The sequence below is a fragment of the Doryrhamphus excisus genome, linkage group LG1 (genome assembly GCF_037039965.1).
Source record: "Doryrhamphus excisus strain RoL-2023G ecotype Guam linkage group LG1, RoL_Dexc_Guam_v1.1, whole genome shotgun sequence".
Classification (NCBI taxonomy): Eukaryota; Metazoa; Chordata; class Actinopteri; order Syngnathiformes; family Syngnathidae; genus Doryrhamphus; species Doryrhamphus excisus.
In genome coordinates, this window is record NC_136357.1 from 28,981,815 (window position 1) to 29,003,477 (window position 21,663).

Below are 21,663 nucleotides of genomic sequence, written 5' to 3' on the forward strand. Positions count from 1 at the left end.
TAGAAAGTTTTAAAAACGAGAAAGTTTTTTTTAATGGTCAATTAGTGCAATTTATAGCTACATCATGTCAACATGTACTACGGAAGTATTACGTGTTTCTCCTTACGCGAACTGTAACGTCTTTGGTAATAACAAAGACATTAAAGTGTTATATGGTGTGTTTGTTCACAATTGGCATATTGCCCAATGTACTGTTTATTTATAACTTCCGTTGTTATACATCTAACAACGTATTTATGACACATATTTGTTTTTGGAAAGCTTTAAAAACGATAAAAGTTTTTTTTTTGAATGGTCAATTAGTACAATTTAGAGCTAAATCGTGTCAACATGTACTACGGAAGTATTATGTGTTTCTCCTTACGCGAACTGTAACGTCTTTGGTAAATAAGCATTGATTCGAACGTTTTGTTTTATTTACAATGCAAATGACGTCGGAAGGCTACAATCAAAAGTAATATTGCCGTTAAAATGCAGATTAAAAGTAGCATCAAAGCGTGTTATACATGTATGTAATGCATGTGATTATACACTCGTGTTGTCGAGACGTGACGCCAACGACAAACAACGGCAACGCATCACGAAGATGAAAGCCTGAACGCATCACACACCTAAAACACACCTGAACAAGGCAGGCATGCTTGTGTTTGAATGTACACCACACTGCACGTCCTCACAATGTCTTTCAGAGATTTGCAAAGTGAGTATAAGACATAAATATACATAAATATAACATAAATATGTTTTGTGTACTATTATGGAAAATTGCTCTTTGACAGATTTCACAGAGATGATGAGAGCTTTGGGATTTCCTCGCTTGATATCAGTGGAAAACTTCAGAACGCCAAACTTTACACTGGTGGCAGAGATCCTGATATGGCTAACTCAATGGTATGCGCAAAACAACTTCAAGCATAGAAAATGTCCAATAATTACTTTTGGAACATTTATTTTCAGAGCATAGCTTATTTCAAAACAAATACTACCAGAACATGAACAACTCATATTTTGTATTTCCTACTATACATATATATTACAAGTTACACGTCAGGGTTGCGCTTGTCGACCCCAGGATGCGGCGAGCAGAACCAAGATGCAAATAAAAAGTAGAGGCGGGGTACACCCTGGACTGGTGGCCAGCCAATCACAGGGCACATATAGACAAACAACCATTCACACTCACATTCATACCTATGCACAATTTGGAGTCGCCAATTAACCTAGCATGTTTTTGGAATGTGGAAGGAAACCGGAGTAAAACCTCGCATGCACGGGGAGAACGTGCAAACTCCACGCAGAGATGGAATTGAACACGGGTCTCCTAGCTGTGAGGCCTGCGTGCTAACCTCTCAGATATTGCCTTGTCACCTATAACGCAAGATGTTTTGTTTAGATAGCTTAAGAGTATATTGACCTAAATAAAATCCTGAAATTCAAGATTGTGTGAAATAATTTCCGCGTACTCTTTGCAGCTACGATCCTCAGATGGAAATTCCAACTGACATGAACACGGAGTCGGACAGAATATTCCTCATCAAGACCGTAGCCCAGTTCATGGTAACATCTCACACGTAAAAGCAAGCTAAATAAACGTCTGTGGGAGAACGGCTATTCATGCGTGTTTTCCCGTTCCACAGGCGACGAAAGCTCACATCAGGATGAACACCAAGCGTCTTTACCAGGCTGATGGCTATGCCGTCAAAGAGATGCTAAAGATTACGTCGGTGCTGTACAACGCCATGAAGACCAAGCAGATGGCGCTGGGGGACAGAGTGGACGAGGATAATAACACGTTCAAGTTTGACCTGGGCTCTCGAGTGAGAACATTTGTTGTTTGTACGAAAATATTGCAGTATCCCGCAACGCATGCATGGTAACTTCCTGTTGGGGATGTGTGCGTGGGCTTCCCAGCGTGCCTTGCAAGTTATTATTTTGCAAGTAGATTATGCAGTTTTTTTCACTTTTCTTACCTTTAAATGTTGTTAGAATGTCGTATTCTATATGGGCGTGCCCGGGTACAAGCTGTTCAAGATGAGTGGGACCAATCACAGTGGAGTGGGCGTGCCCAGAGGCGGGGCGTTGGGTGGAATAAATTAAAACAGACCGTTTTGAAAATCCGAGGAAATACAGCTGGAATAGGTGCAGATTCTGGAAGATCTAGGAAGTTCTCTGTGCGGGTTATTGTGTGTAGCTGCTCTATAGGAGTCCACAATTCAATACAAATGGCTGAAAATGAGCATAATAGGGCCCCTGTAACAAAAAACAGTAAAAATGGGAAATCCAGTAATTTTACAATAAAGTCAAAATAATAGAAAAAAAAGTTGTACTCTAATTCTAATAAATCTAACAAAATTGTAATTGAAAATTTAATTGGGGTAAAAGTAAAAAAAAATTAAGTCAAAATACTTTATTGTGGGAATAAAGTCATATTATTACGAGAAAGTAAATATTTTGAAAATAATAAAAAAAAAACAAAAATGTTTTGAGAATAAAGTCAAGCTATTATGACAAAAAATTGTACTCTAATGAGAACAAAATTGTAATTGAAAATTTAGTTGGGGTAAAAGTAAAAAAAAAATTAAGTCAAAATACTGTATTGTGGGAATAAAGTCATTATTACGAGAAAGTAAATATTTTGAAAATAATATAAAAAAACAGCAAAAATGTTGAGAATAAAGTCAAGCTATTATGACAAAAAAGTTGTATTGTAATAATTCTAACAATAAACTTGTACTATTATGAGGGAAATAAAACAGTATATTTTTTAAAGTTATTATATTAAGTTGGGGGACAAGTTAGAATATGATTTATTATTATGGGAATAAAGTCATAATATTACTACAAGAAAATGATCTAACATTTTAGCATATGTACATGCATTTTAAAAAAAATATCACAGTGGCCCGGGTTTTTGGTTGCACCGTGAGTGAGGTAGGCATTTGAAGTTTTTCACCAATAAACGCTTCAAAAATAAAAAACGTCATAAAAATCTGTCGACTCACACAAATAAGCGAGGATCGTCCGTATTCAGCGAGCCGCTCCAAACATTCCTGTGTCTTCCTTCCAGATTTCCGACCTGAAAGCAGCACGGCAGCTGGCATCAGAGGCCACTTCCAAGGGAGCGTCGCTGTATGATTTACTAGGAAAGGAAGTGGACCTGCGGGTGAGAGGAAACATTCAAACGTCACCCGACACACAGTCCAGTTTCTTTTAACGTGGGTTCTGTGTTTTTATTAATGAAGAAATTAAGAACTGCCGCCATTGCAAGACCTCTTGAGATCACCGAGACTGAAAAGGCCCTCAGACATGCCATCAAGGAAGTTTTGGTTTGTATTTTTATTTTTTTACCGTTTTAAGTCCAGTGGAGCCCGTTTATGTTGATGCAGTTGTCGGCATAAGCATTTCATAAGGAAAATAAGCATCTGTTTTCCCTCCATTGTGTGTATTTTTTATTTAGAGTCATAAGAAAAAAAAACAAAAGCAAAAAAGGAAAAAAAAAAACAGTAATTTTCCAAGAATACACTGAAAATACTAAGAGAAAAAATTGTACTCTAACAAAAAACGGGCAATAGAAGAGTAAACTCTTCATATTATGAGGAAAATGTATCATATTTTATCAATATAGGCTTGAAATATTCAAGAAAAAATATATTATTTAAAAAAAGTCATAAAATTATGAGAAACATACAAAAGAACGAATAGAGTAAGAAAATTAGGTTGCGGATTAAGTTACAATGTTAAAGTTAAAGTCAAAATATTATGCGAATAATGGCAGAAATGTGAAAAAATAGCAAAGCTAACACAAATGATAAGCGTTTTCAATAATATCACAAAGCTAATATGTGTAAAAAAAATACAAATAATTCAAAAATAAATAAATTTTAAAAATGTGACTATAGGGGTGTTATTTCATGCCTTCAGGTCTCTAATAATGTTTAGGTTTAACTATGAAAATATTTTATTTATAAATAAGGAATCATACTGAATCGCATGGTGCAAAGTGGTTAGCGCGCAGGCCACATAGCTAGGAGACCCGGGTTTGATTCCCCGCTCGGGCATCTCTGTGTGGAGTTTGCATGTTTATACCCGGTTTTCTCCTGGTATTCCGGTTTCGTCCCACATTCCAAAAACATGCTAGGTTAATTAGCGACTCCAAATTGTCCATAGGTATGAATGTGAGTGTGAATGGTTGTTTGTCTATATGTGCCCTATGATTGGCTGGCCACCAGTCCAGGGTGTTCCTCGCCTCTCGCTCGAAGACAGCTGGGATAGGCTCCAGCATACCCCCGCCACCCTAGTGAAGATAAGGTATAGAATAAAATGGATGGATGAATACTTTGCATTGAAGTGCACTGAGTTCATACTCAATCTCTGTTCCACATCAAGGAAAGCGTGGAGAAGACCAAAGCCATGCTGAGGAATGTTGTCTCGGATGTTAGCAGTCTGGATGCCAAGAAAGAAAAGAAGAACTGGCAGTTAGAGATGAATCAGAGGAGACTCCAGACACTGCAAAGCGTGAGGTCGGTTTACAACCTTTATTCAGTCTTGTCCCATCGATCAAAAAAAGGTAACAGCGTCAGTATTGCTGATCCTGCCCCCTGCCGTTGCCCCTCAGTAGTAGTAAACGAATGAATGTCTTTTGCTTTCAACCCGTTAGGCCGTTGTTCATGGACGAATATGAGAAGATCGAGGAGCAGCTGGAGGAGCAATATAAGGTCCAGGTGGAGAACTTTGCCAATTATTATTTCCTCGAATCTCAGCGGGAAAAACATCTCAAGCAAGAAAAAATGTTTGAGGTATGTGAAACTTATTGGGACCACTTGTCCACTTGTTTGAATATCCGCACAATACCTGCTTTCATAACCCGGTTATGATTTGGTTTTTGTAGGAGGAAAACGCTCGAAAAAGGATGATGCAGCAACTGAAGGAGGACGGTGATTGCATGAGTCCATGTGAGAAGAGCACAACTTATTGGCAAAAGCACACTTCATTATTATTATTATTATTATATTCAGTCATACATGAATTGCATTGCCGCTTTAAAAACAATTGCAGTACATACTGTACATACCGTACATGCTGTATGTGTATTGCAGTTAACGAGGACGACAATGGCGAGGACGAAAGCCAAGATGGAAAGATGGAAGGGTGTAAAACGACTGATCAGCTGATGAATCTCCCTCTTAATGAGATGATTGGAGGTAAAGGAAGACGGTAATTTCATGAATGCTAGTTTATAGTTTGGAGAAAAGCCTTTAACCTCCTATTTAGGATGTGTTTACATTGTAAAATACAGTAGGGCAGTACAGTAGAGTTGTGTCTCATAGCTGCTGTCTCAGCCACTGACTGGGGTGTCCACAGAGAGGCCAATTTATTTATTTTTTAATTCTAAAAATATAATATAATAGGAAAAAAATGAACAAAAATCTGTAAAATTTTGCAGTAATTTCGAAAGAAATATTAAATGGAAAAAGTTGTAATTTTGCTGGAATAATGATGATTATTATATATTATAGCATAAAGTAGATATATAAAAGAAAATATTTTTTTATCGTAATACTATGAGAAACTAAAGAATTTTTCAAAAAATAGGTTATGGAAAAATATGACAAAAATAATAATAAATTAAAATTAAATAAAAAAGAAACTAATATTTTTTTATTGTGTTTTTGCCTTCTTTTAATTAAGGAACAGCAATCGGGACCATGCTGGCTGGCGACTCTGATGAGGTAAACTCACGTTCAAACATTTTCTACCACTTATCCTCATGAGGGTTTGCGGTGGTGCTGGAGCCTATCCCAGCTGTCTTCGGGCGAGGGGCGGGGTACACCCCGGACTGGTCGCCATGCAGCCAATCACAGGGCACATATAGACAAACAACCATTCACACTCACATTCATACCTATGGACAATTTGGAGTGGCTAATTAACCTAGCATGTTTTTGGAATGTGGGAGGAAACCGGAGTACCCGGAGAAAACCCACGCATGCACGGGGAGAACATGCAAACTCCACACAGAGATAGCAGAGGTTGGAATCGAACTCAGGTTTCCTAGCTGTTTCCAATATGGCGCAACACGGCGCACCCACGCACCCATCCCTCCCACCGGTACAAGTGGCAAAGAGGGAGGAGAGAAGGCGTGAGAGGGTTTACCACAGCAGAGTGTAATCTTAACCAATCAAATGAAGGCCTGTAAATGCACAGGGCCCACTGGACTGCGCATCAGAAGCCACAATGCATGTCACCATGCAAGACCACCTCTGTTCCTTCAAGTCACCTTAAACACAGCAGCAGACTAATCCAGGCATCCTGCTTGTGCTCGGTCGTCGCCGGATAGGAGAACCTTTGATGGTATTTTCCCGGCTTTTTTTACCATTGCGCAGGGTGCGCTTCGCCTGCACAAAGAACAGACCAGGTCGGAGCTGGCAAACTTTCAGCGCACCTTTGTCACAAAATATTCACTGCACTGAAAACGTGGACACTTCCCTTGGTGCGCCACCACGCCCATGTCGGCTACCAAAATTGACTGCGCACAGTGGTGCGCTGGATGCAATTACCACTGAGGTGCGCCACGAAGACTAACTTAACCATGTTACTGAGTTATTGCTAACCTGTGGTAGCACTTAATGCGGGTTACGGCTAAATCGAGCGGTAAGATCAGGTTGTTTGTCTATGAAAAAGTATCCAGTCTTACATACAGTCTTACATAAGCTGGATAGTTGAGTTGACCACCGTGTCCGCATTATATTAATAAGTTTGCCACTTTAATGTTGGCATAAATTCGACGTAATTTGTTGTTTTACTTACCTGACAGCTTGGAAGAAGTCCACCGGTGTCAACTCTTAGTGATGCGGCCTTTGCCTGATATGATGGCGCTGTACCGATCGTTCATTTTCTTGTAGACGTTCAGGTAAAACTTGTCCATAGTTGAAATGGATGAACATAAACACTTCCTGTCGCATCTTGGCTTCCTCTTTGTTGGTGTTATGCCGCCATTTTTTCCCGCTGGGCGGGCTGGTTGATCACAGAACATAGGAATTGAATTTTTAATAAATGAACGATTCCGGGGTGGATAGTAATGTTAGTCCCGGTTCCCATCGATCCTCAACGCGTAACTCTAGTCGAATGTAAGTCTTTTTTTTTTCTCTTGACAAATAAACAATACACTTGTAATGGGGTCAATACAGTACATTATGAATAAATACATAATACTTTATGTATCTCTACCTCTACTTGTTCTTTCAGTCAGAAGACAGTGATAGAGATGACGACGAAGATGAGGAAGATGACAACACGGAAATGGAGGGCTTTTTGAAGGGCGCGGAAGCCAGGATGCCACGCGCTTCCAGGGGAGGCATCAAACACCCTCTACTGGAAAAAAGCGACGATGACTTTTGAATTAAGATCCGTATGATTGCTTAGTGGTTAGCATGTTGGTAACGGCATTTAATAGCATTGTTACTTTTTTAAGTAAAGTGTAATCTAACTAATTTTACTGTCAGCATAACGCCGTTACCATTTTCGACAGCCCGTTACTGCACGTTGTTGAAGTCGCCTAAAAATATATCACCGACTTCATAACCTTGGCAATGAGGATTGGCTATGGGTTTAGTAAAATTGCGTCTTCAGCCAATCAGAGAACTTAGTTGGGCGGGTGTTTAGAGCACATAAGTAATGAGGATTGGCTAAGGTTTAGTAAAATTGCGTCTACAGCCAATCAGAAAAGTTAAGTGGGCGGGTGTTTAGAGCACATTAGCAATGAGGATTGGCTAAAGTTTAGTAAGATTGCGTCTAAAGCCAGTCAGAAAACTTAAATGGGCGGGTGTTTAACGCACATACGCAATGAGGATTGGCTAAGGTTTAGTAAGATTGCGTTTTCAGCCAATTAGAGAACTTGGGTGGGCGGGTGTTCAAGAGCATTTCAAAAACAGCGTTTGCCATATGGAAGTGCAGACTCTACTTTAACCTCGTTGATGTCGATGGTAAAATGTACATTATGTCCCCGAAAAAAACTTTGTCCACGTCTTGTGTGAGCAACTCAAACCCACAGAAACACCTGTTGACTGCAATAAATGCAAACCTCTGTAATGGTACCCGTCTTTTCTAATAACTAATTACTTTTTTAAAGTAACACGCCCTTATTGCCCTTACTTTGAATACTAATTGAAAACCTTGAAAATCATTGACTACTTTGATATCTATGTGGGCCCAAAAACCAGGAAGAAAAGTCCAACAGCAGTAATAGTTTATTTTGAGAGAGTTACAACAAGTAAATGGCACCTATTCGGTGGTATGGTTCTTCCATGAAGAACATACATTCAAAGTCCTCACCGAAAACAAACCCCGACCGAGGAAACACCCTCTGGAAAGGACACAATGGTTGTGTTCAAAACCGCATACTTACCTACTACTCATACTAACTCTTTGAGTATGCAGTGTGTCTACACACTGCAAGAAGTTCTTGCATACTGCATTGGCCAGAAATGTTGAGTATGTATCATTACGGCGTCAGTTGTGCTGTCATTTCTGGGTACATGATACCATACGGCATCCATATCAAACTCGCGTGGGACGCATTGACATAAAAATAAAAAAAAATCAAAGCGGGGGCCTCAAACTAGCATCCTGTGGGCCGCATTTGGCTCGCGGGCCGCAAGTTTTTTTTTGTTTTTTTTTGAAAACCTGATGCGGCCCAGTCTCACCCAGACCCGAGCTCCAGTGGCCCCTAAGTAAATTGAGTTTGAGACCCCTGCTGTGGTGTAAACGCTTTGCATACTGTCTGATGGATTGGGTATGCAGTATGGAGTGTGGATAGTATAGGCATGGAAGTATCTAGTAGTAAGTACGCGGTTTCGAACACAGCCAATGAGCGCATTTAAAGACCGGTTAAAGACGGTTAAAGACCTAACCTCTATCTTTGCTGTCCGGCCTCAGTCAAGTCTAGGTTGATCCCAGACAGCAGCTCTCCTCCACAGGAATGGTTCAGCAACTCTTTCAGGGCTTCATTGACTTCATTATTGAAAACGGTGCTGAAGCCGCCATTGGGGAACCCGCCACCTCCACCATCCGTGGGAGATGAACCCATCACCTCCTGCACCCATTTCAACTCATTGCTGAGCTCCAGGTGGAGAGCATCCAAGTGGTTCTGCCGTTCCTGGTAGCGACTCCTGATGCCGCTGAGGTTGGCGCTGAAAGCCTGCATGTCGTCCTGGAGGCTCCTCTTCAGGGACTCCACCTTACGGAACTCGTAGCGGATTTGTGAAAGCTCATGGCGCACTCCCTCACTCTCCTCCTTGTACCAAGCCTCTTTTTCGTTGTATATGGAGACCATGGCATCAATGTCTCCCTGCAGGGAATCATGGGATGCGGCCAAGCTGATAAAAGAGCGTTCCATTTGATCGATGTCCTCCACCACTTGGGCAAAGCGCTCAAAGTTGACATAGGTGTTGTTAGGCGGCATGCTGGAGTGGGACTTGATCGTGTACTCCCGCAAGCGCTTGGTCTTAAGCTGGCGCCTCTCTCGTTTGTGAAGCTCTTGACCTTTACTTTCCTCCTTGTGCTCGTTGGACTGCAGGGTTCAAACAATACATTTTTTCAATTGGTGCTCAAACTTTGTCTATAAAATGAGAGATGTTCTCTAGTTTTATTATTTATAGTTTATTTATAGTTTTTTTTCCTGCCATGCCCGTACTGGGAGACAGAAATTTTGAAGCATAGCATGTTACTTTGTAGTTCTGTGAGACACACAAGCACCAGACTTGATCACCGAAAAAAAGCCACGTCAGGCTACAACTCAACTCCCCCCAACATCACTAACCACGTTTACATGAGTTTTTCCGAAAGACTTTTCCGAAAACAATAGTATCCATGGAAAGGAATATTCCAATCTCTGGTCTACATGCGGCGCTAATGCACACCAAAGCTGCTTGCCAACCGCCAATAAACAACAGAAGAAGAAAAACACCAGGAAGAAGAACGCACCCTGACAACTTTTTCCGATTGAGCGGGTACAAGATACCTCAATCGGATTGGGGAAAGGAATATTCCACCCTTTGGGAATCCCATTATATGTTCATTCGGATTGGCACTTTTCTTTGGGAATGAGGTGTGTACAAAGGTTACATTCTTAAATAAATAAACCGAATGCAATTGGAATATTTGGGTCCATGTAAATGTGGATAATGATGCCTGTCCGCCACCCACTCAGATCCCCTAGCATCGAAACATATTTACAGCAACACATGCAAGTCTTATTTTTGTCATATCTTATATTATGTCTACTATATTGTGTACAAATGTAAAGGTGATTATAGAAAACATATACGTTTAGAGGGCTCTGATAATTTTTTAAAAAGTTTTTCGAAGGTTATAAAAAATATTAATTTTATAAATATTCACTTATCACTTATCGTAAACAAGTTCCACTGTTTTCGGAGTCAAAAACCTAGTCCGTATCCTACACACGCTGCGACGTTGAGAACCTGACATTACCTTGATCCACGGGTGATTAAGAGCATCTCGAATGGTGAGTCTTTTCCTGCAATGAAAAGAGTCCAAACATCACATTGGATTATCGGACACGAGTCTTAAGAACGTCACGAAGCAAACTCGTACTTTTTATCTCGCTCCAGCAACTGACTGATGAAATGTTTGGCCAGGTCACTGGTGTTGCAGAAGAACTCCTCATCAAACTCGTAATTTATGGCAGAAATGTTCTTCAGTGTGTCCTGTTTAGTCTCGCCAAGAAAAGGAGACGCACCGCTTAATCTGAAATGAAGTCATTTTAGTCACATTTATACTCTTTTTTTATTTACAACATATTGCGCAACTGCAGGGTCTTGAGACACATGCTAACTCGCAAACTAGAGAGCTAGCCACCTAAACGGTAGCCTTCAAGTTATTTCCTTTCAACTTAAATAGCCAAAAACTTACCACTTCCACACGGATAGGGAGGATAACTATTAACAGTTATTTAACCTTTAACATGAACATGAATCAAACGTAATAATTTTTTCTGGGTACATGATACCATACAGCATCCGTATCAAACTTGCGCGGGCCGCACTAACATTAAACTTTCATATCGAGGCGGGGGCCTCAAACTAGTGTCCTGCGGGCCACATTTGGCCCACGGGCCGCGTGTTTGAGACCCCTGCCGTAAAAGCTCCAAACACCATCTTGTTATGGGTTACCAACTTCAGAGCTACTGGATCTGCATTGAAACCAGACCATTGAGATCAACCGGCCGACCTCGGACTGCCAGAACTGATTGACCGTATTTTCTGGACTTTGCTTTATTTGCCTTTTATTTAACCTACAAATATGTCAGATGATTTTGTCTGACCCTGTGCAACCCTGGTTCGGGCGTTCTCTTACAAGATGTAGGTGATGACCCCGATGCTCCACATGTCTGCTTCCAAACCCAACGGTTCATAGTTGACAATCTCAGGTGCTTGTAAGAAGGAAAACAACTGTTAAACGAAACCATACACGGAGCACGGCAAGTCGCGAATGAAACGGTTTTACCAACAAACTCGGGCGTTCCGAAGATGTTTTTAAACTCGACTCCAGCTTCAATTTTGTGGGCGAGACCGAAGTCAATGAGTTTAATCCTGGGCAGTGGTACGTTCTTATCCAGCAGCATTATGTTTTCAGGCTGTAGGAAAAACAAATGACATATTCAAGATACATTCAAGGGGATTGGGTAATTCTAGATGACTCAACAAAAATATAAAGATGGGCCAGAAAGCAGTATACATCAAATACCGTATATAGTAGATTTAATCATAGAAAATAAGCCATTTAACACAGGGGAGCAGAATCAATGGTGGACAGGAAGTGACATCCGGAGTTCAGAGTTGAGTTTCAGCTTGTTGTGGACTATGGCTACAACAACAGTAAACTCGTGTTATTATTATTCATTTATTCATTTTCTGTACCGCTTATAGGCTGCACGGTGGACTGAGTGGTTGGAGACCCAAGTTCAATTCCACCCTTGGCCATCTGTGTGTGGAGTTTACATGTTCTCCCCGTGGACAGGAAGTGACATCGGGAGTTCAGAGTTGAGTTTTAGCTTGTTGTGGACTATGGCTACAACAACAGTAACTCGTGTTATTAGTCATTTATTCATTTTCTGTACCGCTTATAGGCTGCACGGTGGACTGAGTGGTTGGAGACCCAAGTTCAATTCCACCCTTGGCCATCTGTGTGTGGAGTTTACATGTTCTCCCCGTGGACAGGAAGTGACATCGGGAGTTCAGAGTTGAGTTTTAGCTTGTTGTGGACTATGGCTACAACAACAGTAAACTCGTGTTATTATTATTCATTTATTCATTTTCTGTACCGCTTATAGGCTGCACGGTGGATTGAGTGGTTGGCACGCTGGCCTCACAGGTAGGAGACCCAAGTTCGATTCCACCCTCGGCCATCTGTTCTCCCCGTGGACAGGAAGTGACATCCGGAGTTCAGAGTTGAGTTTTAGCTTGTTGTGGACTATGGCTACAACAACAGTAACCTGTGTTTATTTATATTATGATTCATTTTTTTGTACCGCTTGTAGGCTGCATCGCAGTCGAGTGGTTAGCATGCGGGCCTCACAGCGAGGAGACCCAAGTTCAATTCCACCGTGTGGAGTTGATGAAGGTATGAATGTGAGTGTGAATGGTTGTTTGTCTATATGTGCCCTGTGATTGGCTGGCCACCAGTCCAGGGTGTACCCCGCCTCTCGCCCAAAGACGGCTGGGATAGGCTCCAGCACCCGCCGCGACCCTGAATTTCACTGATGACATTTTGAAGATTGCGACGTTTGGGGTGCGCGGATCTGGTGCGAAGACCAGATACAGACCACCAGGCTTTCAGACCACTTCCCCGATTACTGTACATTTTAGCGTGGCCTTTTATTGTGGCCAACCCTAAACCACACCTGTCAGAATCAGAATGAAAGATTTTGCATGCAGTCGTACCAACCTTCAAATCAAAGTGGGCTATTTTCCGAGAGTGTAGGTAGTTGACCCCCTCCAGGATTTGTTTGATGAACTGCGTTGCTTCTTCCTCGCTAAGAGACTCTTTCTGGGCCAAGAAGTCGAAAAGCTCCCCCCCAGAGACCCTGCAATACAAACATTTAGCACATATTGCTAATGATAATTGCTGCAAATATGACACTCACAGCTCCAGGATGAGAACCACATCGGTGCGGTTCTCGTAGACATCGTGCAGGGTGACTATGTTGGGATGCCGAATCTGCTGCAGGATCTGCACCTCCCGCTCGATCTCCTCCAGTCGAACGCCGCGAGAGCTGGCGATGCTCTGGCGCTTCTTGATGAACTTGGCCGCAAATTCCCGTCCCGTGCTTTTCTCTCTGCATTGCTTGACAATCGCAAACTGGCCACTGTAAAACACAACAAGTACACAAATAATACACCTCAACTTGTACAGTACAGCAGTATTAATTGACCCTGTACCCTAGAAACCGCCCATGAATGATACGGGAAAAAGGCCAAAATGATACTGTGTCAAAGTAACCCAGGGCAGTGATACTTATAGGTTATCACATGGTTTGTCTGGTATCGGGCCAGGTATCATGCCCCCAAGTGTCAGTATCAGGCTGATACTGGCACGCGGGGGGCATGATACTGGGGCTGATACCAGACAAACCATGTGATGATCTTATTATCGCATACTATTTAATCATGAGCTTATTATCACGTACTATTTAATCAAAAGACCATTTTGTTTCCAGAAAATTTACAGTTTATTACATGTATCATATCTAAACAGTGTAAACACAATAATTGCACAAATATTTCAACAATAATATTTTATCAACAGTGACTGGAGAAGCACTAGGCACTAGGCACTCGTGCGCTGTTCTCTGATTGGTTGTTTCACGGGCACGATACCAGGGTGGACAGCTACGGGGGCTGATACTGGACATGGTTAAACTCTATATTTTATCAGTATCACTGCCCTGGGCTTTGACACAATATCATTTCGGCCTTTTTCCCGTATCATTCATGGGTGGTTTCTAGGGTACAGGGCCAATTAATACTGTAGTATGTGATAAATATATTTATCTATATATTAGTAGTAGTAGTAGAAAATGAATGAATGAGTATATTTTATATTTACCCTATTTTCTAGGGTACAGGGCCAATTAATACTGTAGTATGTGATAAATATATTTATCTATATATTAGTAGTAGTAGTAGAAAATGAATGAATGAGTATATTATATATTTACCCTATTTTCTAGGGTACAGGTCCAATTAATACTGTAGTATGTGATAAATATATTTATCTATATACTAGTAGTAGTAGTAGAAAATGAATGAATGAGTATATTATATATTTACCCTATTTTCTAGGGTACAGGGCCAATTAATACTGTAGTATGTGATAAATATATTTATCACATACTGACAGCGTGAACACACACTATAAATATTCCTAGTACTTCTCCAGTCACCAAAAAAACCCAAACTTGATTTAATGGAACTTTAATTGTCAGACATTGATAAGATAAGACTGTTGATAAATTAATATTATTATTATTATTATTGTGTTTACACTGTTTAGATATAATACATGTAATAAACTGAACATTTTCTGGAAACAAAATGGTCTTTTGATTAAATAGTATGTGATAATTATAGGTCTAATTATAGGTCTCGGGCTGATACTGCCACTTGGGGGCATGATACCTGGCCTGATACCAGACAAACCATGTGATAACCTATAAATATAGAGTTTGTTCTATCATTGTTCAATGTACCGTACATGTGTTCAGTTCTTAGGGTCAACTAGAGGTCGTGTAAGCTAACACCCCAACTACTCCATCTGCAGCTCAGATAGCACGCCGCTAAAGATAGAACTCATTTAAATAGAAGCCTGACATGTCAGACAAGTTGTCTGAACCCGACCAACCACGTCTGTGATCTGCGCCGGCAAGACAACTAGCAACTTTTTTTATCCCCAAGTGATACGATTCAGAAGAACCTTGCGAGCAAACGTCTTTGTACAGTACCTTCCCAACTCTTCGCCAATTTCATAGAAATCTTCAACTTTTTTTTGCTTGAAAATATCCATACTTGGAAGTCCTCGCCGGTGTTTGAAAGTCCACTTGAACTCTGTCTGCTAAGAAACCAAAATAAAAGACAAATTGCAACAGATTGGTGCTCAATCAATCAATATGTTTGAATGAGGCTAATAGGCTGGCGACTAAAGGGAGCCTTTGGAGGACATGTCTGACTGAGTTATAAATAAGCGTCGGTCATGGACACTGGCTCCTCTGTGGGCTGGGGGGGCCGCCACGTATGGGCAGGGGGGGCAGAAATTATAAGTCTAAAAAACCTGATGTTTTGGATTGATTCATTCCAAATATATATGAACAATTAAAATGAGATTTGTGTAACTTTTGAGGCATATTTTTAAATAAATTATTATTTGAGGGCGGCACGGTGGACGAGTGGTTAGCGCGCAGACCTCACTACTCTTGGCATATTGTAAAAATAGAAATAATTATTATATAGAAATATATAATATATATAGAAAATAGAAATAATAATTACACTATTAATAAGAGATTTGACACTCAGTTGCTTTGTTGCACGGCGGTCGAGTGGTTAGCGCGTAGACCTCACAACTAGGAGACCCAAGTTCAATGCCACCCTCGGTTATCTCTGTGTGGAGCTTGCATGTTCTCCCCGTTCTCCCTCTCCAATTTCCTCCCACATTCCAAAAAACATGCTAGGTTAATTAGCGACTCCAAATTGTCCATAGGTATGAATGTGAGTGTGAATGGTTGTTTGTCTATATGTGCCCTGTGATTGGCTGGCCACCAGTCCAGGGTGTACCCCGCCTGAAGACAGCTGGGATAGGCTCCAGCACCCCTGCGACCCTTGTGAGGATTAGTAGTAGAAAATGAATGAATGTATACTTCGAGTGGTTAGTACAAAGGCCTCACAGCTAGGAGACCCAAGTTCAATTCCACCCTCGGCCATCTCTGTGTGGAGTTTGCATGTTCTCCCCGTGCATGCGTGGGTTTTCTCCGGGTACTCCGGTTTCCTCCCACATTCCAAAAACATGCTAGGTTAATTAGCGACTCCAAATTGTCCATAGGTATGAATGTGAGTGTGAATGGTTGTTTGTCTATATGGGCCCTGTGATTGGCTGGCCACCAGTCCAGGGTGTACCCCGCCTCTCGCCCGAAGACGGCTGGGATAGGCTCCAACACCCCTGCGACCCTCGTGAGGAAAAGCGATAGAAAATGAATGAATGAATGACACTCAATTGCTTTGTTGCACGGCTTTTGAGTGGTTAGCGCGTAGACCTCACAGCTAGGAGACCCACGTTCAATGCCACCCTCGGTTATCTCTGTGTGGAGCTTGCATGTTCTCCCCGTTCTCCCTCTCCGGTTTCCTCCCACATTCCAAAAACATGCTAGGTTAATTAGCCACTCCAAATTGTCCATAGGTATGAATGTGAGTGTGAATGGTTGTTTGTCTATATGTGCCTTGTGATTGGCTGATTATTTGAACTTTGACGTGGGTTCCAAGCATCGGACTTGGGATCTAGTTGACCTTCCATCGGTCCTTTTCCTTTGTGGTCTTTGTGCTGTACACAGACAGCCAATGAAAGGCATCAGTGATGACGGAAAGATAAAGTGAATCATCGCCATTGTTCAAACGAGAGATGTTTTATAGTCAAATGAGCACCTGTGCATCCTGTTAGCATTATCCCTCATTCACGACTTGTGCTAACCGTGTTGCGGTCCGACAAATGCGGGAAAATGGAGACAAAGTCGTGCGTCGATCTGCAGATGGACCCGTCTGAAGGAGGTCTGAAGGATCTGGTTGCGAGGTGGTTCATTGGTACTCAGGCACCGCTCATTCTGCAAAATGGAAACTTCCCTGACTGGTTCCAAGGCTTCACAGCAAGAAAGTAAGAAACAGGAATTCATGTTAGTGACATGAAATCATACACTTTTTCAGGAAAAAAAACAGGAGAAATTATAACCATAAGTAACTTGTACATTTATATCACAAATGTAACATACTTGTTGTCATTATTGCTCTTATTAATTCATACTTCCGGACTATAAGTGGCACTTTTTTTCATAGGTTGGCTGTTCCTGCGACTTATACTCCAGAGCGACTTATAAATGAAAAAACTGTTTACGTTACATAAATACCGGACACCTTTTCAGTTCATGTTTATTTTTTGTGTAGCTGAATAAGCATTGCGTTAGCATATCTTAGCCTGATCTATATTATTTTTATTATTATAGAACTTGCCTTCCAAGATGATGTAATGTCTGTTTTGGTCAAGTAGTTTGTAAAATAAGTTACCCGACATATATATGTTTTTTTCTACCTGATTATGCATTTTTGGCCTTGTGCGACTTATATTCCGGAACGACTTATAGTCCAGAAAATGCGGTAATTGAGACAAGAAAATTCACTGAACCTCAAGTCTTCATTCAGCACCTGTGAGTCAGTGAAACTCTAGTCTTTTGTAGCCAGTGGAACTTGAGTTTTTGTTGAGCACCAGTAAGTCAATGAAACTCTTGTCCTTGTCTAGCACCCGTGAGTCAGTGAAACTGGAGTCTTTGTCGACCACTCGTGAGTCAAAAAAACCTCAAGTCTTTGTTGAGCACCCGTGAATCAGTGAACCTTGTGTCTTTGTCGAGCACCCGTGAGTCAGTGAAACTTAAAGTTCGTGAAACTCGAGTCTTTTGTAGTCAGTGGATCCGTAAGTCAGCGAAACTGGAGTCTTTGTCAAGCACCCGTGAGTCAGTGAAGCTCTTGTCCTTGTCTAGCACCCATGAGTCAGTGAAACTGGAGTCTTTGTCGACCACTCGTGAGTCAAAAAACCTCAAGTCTTTGTTGAGCACCCGTGAATCAGTGAACCTTGTGTCTTTGTCGAGCACCCGTGAGTCAGTGAAACTTAAAGTTCATGAAACTTGAGTCTTTTGTAGTCAATGGATACGTTAGTCAGTGAAACTGGAGTCTTTGTCGACCACGCATGAGTCAAAAAAACATCAAGTCTTTGTTGAGCACCCTTGAATCAATGTACCTTGTGTCTTTGTCAAGCACCCGTGAGTCAGTGAAACTTAAAGTTCGTGAAACTCGAGTCTTTTGTAGTCAGTGGATCCGTAAGTCAGCGAAACTGGAGTCTTTGTCGACCACTCATGAGTCAAAAAACCTCAAGTCTTTGTTGAGCACCCGTGAATCAGTGAACCTTGTGTCTTTGTCGAGCACCCGTGAGTCAGTGAAACTTAAAGTTCGTGAAACTCGAGTCTTTTGTAGTCAATGGATACGTTAGTCAGCGAAACTGGAGTCTTTGTCAAGCACCCGTGAGTCAGTGAAACTGGAGTCTTTGTCGACCACTCGTGAGTCAAAAAACCTCAAGTCTTTGTTGAGTACCCGTGAATCAGTGAACCTCGTGTCTTTGTCAACCCTCCGGGAGTCTGTGAAACCCAAGTCTTTGTTGAACACCCTTAAGCCTGTGAAACTCGAGTCTACGTGGCGCACCCGTGAGTCAGTGAAACCCGAGTCTTAGTCTAGCACAAATGAGTCAGTGAAGTTCAAGTCTTCGTCGAGCACTATAGTTAGGGAAACTCTAGTCTTCATCGAGCACTCCTAAGTCAACTTCAAACTCTAGTCTTTGTCAAACACCCGCGTGGCCATGAAACATGAGTCTTTGTGGAGCGCCAGTGAGTCAGTGAAACCCGTGCCTTCATCGAGCACCCACGAGTCTGTGACCCTCGAGTCTTTGTTGAGCACGCGTGACTCGGTGAAACTCGAGTCTTTGTCAATCGACCAATTGATCTGCTGCTTTTGCTGTTTGTCTGCCGCAGGCATGCGGAGGATCTCCTCCAAGATAAAGCACTCGGCTCGTTCCTCATTCGCCTCAGCGATAAAGCCATCGGCTACATCCTGTCCTACAAGTAAGACGCCAGGGATATTCTGATGGATGGACCACAAAGCTGACTCACGACCTTGAAAATGAATCAATAAAAATGACTACATGAACTAATGTCGGTATTTTCCCACTCATCTTGCTGTGTATTTTGTCCACAGGGGCCTTGGCAGGTGCCGTCATTTTGTTATAACCCAGAATCAAGATGGACGTTTTGTTCTAGCAGGTGATTGCCACACCTACGACAGCATCACCAAGCTGATAAATTATTACAAAGTCAGCCCCATTCAGCCTTTTGGAGAATACCTGACAAGCAGTTGTCATGAGGTGAGACGTTTAAGGACAATACAATCTGATGGGAACTTCTAGTCCTACTCTGGTAGGACAAGTATATATGTAGTATATGGTAATAAATTAACACGATTCCCAACTAATTGCAGTCTGTTAGGCACAATCTACCGAGTATTTTTACTTTTGAGACATTTCAATTGAAGTAAATTTGGCAGTAATGCTACTGTAATGTTGGGTGGGACACACAAGCACCAGACTTGATCCACGGAACAACAAACAATTGTTGTGGGTTTTAATGACCTCGCAGCATGCGCAATAATCCCAAACACAAGCTAAACCCACTCCCAAGTTAAAACTCAACTCTGAACACCTGATCTCACTTCCTGTTGTCACTTCCTGTAAACAACACATTTACAGCAACACACATGAGCACAAGAACATAAACACAATAATAATGCCTGTTAGGGGCCTTACATCACAGCGATGAGACAATAACCACAACAGGAAGTACCGTACAGAACAGGAAGTAAAAAAAAACATCAACAAGGAACTGTAAGTCCATGTCATGTCTTATTTATGTCTTCAATTGACTATTTTTTTCTTGGTATGTCTACTATATTGGGTGTAAAGGTGACTATAGGGATGCTATTTCATGTCTAGAGAGCTCTAATAATGTTAAAAAGTACATGTTTTAGAAGTCATAAATAGTTTTCCCCATGCTGGAACTACAAAAATACAAAAACAAGGAATCCTGCTTCACTTGTCATGGTGGGTCTGTAAACTTTGGACCAAGATAAATGAGGGAGGAAGGCATATTTCTATGAAATATTGATCACAAAACCAAGATAGCCAAGATAGTCCATCCATATTACATTAGGTGTGGCATAATCAAGATGCTGATGACCATGATAGTGTTTGAGGCTGGTCACAATAAAAGGCCAATTATGGAGAGGCATATTTATTTGTAAATAATATTGTAGTCTTGAGCAACCATAAAAAGATAATAACACGACGTCTGTTTTCAGGCAAACACCAGTGAGCTGTACGATGTGGTGAACTACAGCAGCAAAGGAAAATCAGGAGTGAGCGTCCAAGCTCTGAGGAGTCGGTGGGACCGGAATAATAATAATAATGCAGACAGGGCTGGAAACAATGAAAGGATCCAGCAACACACTGGCGGCGTACACGGCATAGTTCAGCCCCCTGCCCTGCCCCCAAAATCCCAAAACAGGAAGCTGACTGGAACAGTGTCTGTAGATGCCATCTCTCAGGTACAGTAAAGCGGACTATCTGTAAACAATCGTAGAGAAGGGGCGTCTAAGGCTTTTTTCCAAATAAGGAATTCATTAATTATTAAATCCTACCCCTCCATCTGGTACTTTTACAATCAGTAACTGTTACATTTGTTCACTTCCTGCTTTCCTAATATAGTTTAAGTTTTTTTTTTTAAATTTTTTGTCATGTACCGAAGTACGAGGTGATATGACAGTGATGTTATTGTTTTCTATTTCTTCCAGCCTCCCGCTGTTCCAAAAAGAGGGGCTCCATTTGCCTTCTCCCTGAGTGCATCACAAGAGAGCGATGCCTCTCACATTCACTCTCAGCTGACACCCGTAGGGGGCAGAAGCAAATCTGTACCAACCATCTACCAAAACAGCATAGATCACAGGGAGGTGACTTATTTAAACCAACAAACCAACAGTCCGTCCTTCACCATCTCTTCATCTGATTCCCACACTGCTTCCAAGAGCGTCACATGCCAAACTTATTCGCTTCACAACTCCAGAGAGCCTTCGAGGTTCATACGCCCGAGCCAAATGGAGCAGAGAGATGATCTGGAGACGTCCAGGTCCGACCTGTGGCGCCAGACTTCTGAAGGGCCTGCACGGAGTTCAGCTCCTACGGGAACCATCATGTACGCCGAGCTTCAGCGGAAGCCAGCAAGTGTCATTTTACCAGATGCCACCTACGAACAGGTCCCCGACAAGAGCAGTGATTACGAGGGGAACACGTATGAGTCGCTGGAGGACATAAAGACAAAATTGTCCAAATCCTCCTGGGGCAAAAATGTGAGTCTGCCATCAAGCTGAACTGTTCATGGTGAAATATTAAAATATTAAAAACCACTAAGCATGTTTTTCTTCTTTTCAGAACATGAAGTGGAAGAAATTCATTCCAGATTATAAGAAGAAATAAATAACCCTAAACCCTGTCAACAGTATTCATGTATTCATTCTCAATTAGATACATTACAATGGACATTTGTGATTCAGTGTCTATGATTTTTTGGTCATAATGTTTTTATTAAAAAAATTTTCTCATACAATAAAGGCCAGAAATATATCACCATAAAGAACAAGATGCAGTGACACTGACTGGAGACAAAACAACGCCCAAAGCCGATCGCCCAAATCAGTGACACAAACCATGTCAATTATGGGCTTTCTAACAGGC

General features: G+C 41.6%; 3 protein-coding genes across 3 annotated transcripts; 2 read left to right on the plus strand and 1 right to left on the minus strand.

The window, feature by feature from the left end:
• The first annotated feature begins 405 nt into the window (after positions 1-405).
• On the plus strand, positions 406-7,476 carry LOC131132598 (clusterin-associated protein 1-like). The gene is made up of 12 exons (XM_078793979.1): positions 406-700; positions 780-891; positions 1,473-1,557; positions 1,638-1,817; positions 3,068-3,163; positions 3,243-3,326; positions 4,387-4,520; positions 4,658-4,796; positions 4,889-4,952; positions 5,097-5,201; positions 5,689-5,729; positions 7,246-7,476. Exons 1-12 carry the CDS (start codon positions 652-654, stop codon positions 7,396-7,398), a joined length of 1,242 nt encoding a protein of 413 aa, XP_078650105.1. The 5' UTR covers positions 406-651; the 3' UTR covers positions 7,399-7,476.
• A 1,186-nt stretch (positions 7,477-8,662) lies between these two features.
• On the minus strand, positions 8,663-15,157 carry dapk2a (death-associated protein kinase 2a). Its single transcript, XM_058078369.2, has 8 exons — positions 15,023-15,157; positions 13,166-13,387; positions 12,967-13,105; positions 11,527-11,656; positions 11,377-11,452; positions 10,615-10,767; positions 10,492-10,537; positions 8,663-9,568 (listed from the first exon to the last, which is right to left on the minus strand). Exons 1-8 carry the CDS (start codon positions 15,082-15,084, stop codon positions 8,912-8,914), a joined length of 1,485 nt encoding a protein of 494 aa, XP_057934352.2. The 5' UTR covers positions 15,085-15,157; the 3' UTR covers positions 8,663-8,911.
• Positions 15,158-16,786: 1,629 nt separating this feature from the next.
• On the plus strand, positions 16,787-21,405 carry sh2d7 (SH2 domain containing 7). Its single transcript, XM_058078028.2, has 6 exons — positions 16,787-16,938; positions 18,857-18,946; positions 19,080-19,245; positions 20,235-20,480; positions 20,727-21,278; positions 21,361-21,405. Exons 1-6 carry the CDS (start codon positions 16,787-16,789, stop codon positions 21,403-21,405), a joined length of 1,251 nt encoding a protein of 416 aa, XP_057934011.2.
• Positions 21,406-21,663: the final 258 nt, after the last annotated feature.

Excerpts from the sequence above, each read along its gene's own strand:
- LOC131132598 (XM_078793979.1), top strand. The coding sequence starts at position 652 with ATGTACACCACACTGCACGTCCTCACAATGTCTTTCAGAGATTTGCAA. Across the intron at positions 892-1,472 it reads CTGATATGGCTAACTCAATG|CTACGATCCTCAGATGGAAA; the intron begins GTATGCGCAAAA and ends TACTCTTTGCAG. Across the intron at positions 3,164-3,242 it reads GAAAGGAAGTGGACCTGCGG|AAATTAAGAACTGCCGCCAT; the intron begins GTGAGAGGAAAC and ends TTATTAATGAAG.
- dapk2a (XM_058078369.2), bottom strand. The coding sequence starts at position 15,084 with ATGGATATTTTCAAGCAAAAAAAAGTTGAAGATTTCTATGAAATTGGC. Across the intron at positions 13,106-13,165 it reads GTGGTTCTCATCCTGGAGCT|GGTCTCTGGGGGGGAGCTTT; the intron begins GTGAGTGTCATA and ends TTTGTATTGCAG. Across the intron at positions 10,768-11,376 it reads GGGGTCATCACCTACATCTT|ATTAAGCGGTGCGTCTCCTT; the intron begins GTAAGAGAACGC and ends ACTTCATTTCAG.
- sh2d7 (XM_058078028.2), top strand. The coding sequence starts at position 16,787 with ATGGAGACAAAGTCGTGCGTCGATCTGCAGATGGACCCGTCTGAAGGA. Across the intron at positions 19,246-20,234 it reads TGACAAGCAGTTGTCATGAG|GCAAACACCAGTGAGCTGTA; the intron begins GTGAGACGTTTA and ends GTCTGTTTTCAG. Across the intron at positions 20,481-20,726 it reads CTGTAGATGCCATCTCTCAG|CCTCCCGCTGTTCCAAAAAG; the intron begins GTACAGTAAAGC and ends TATTTCTTCCAG.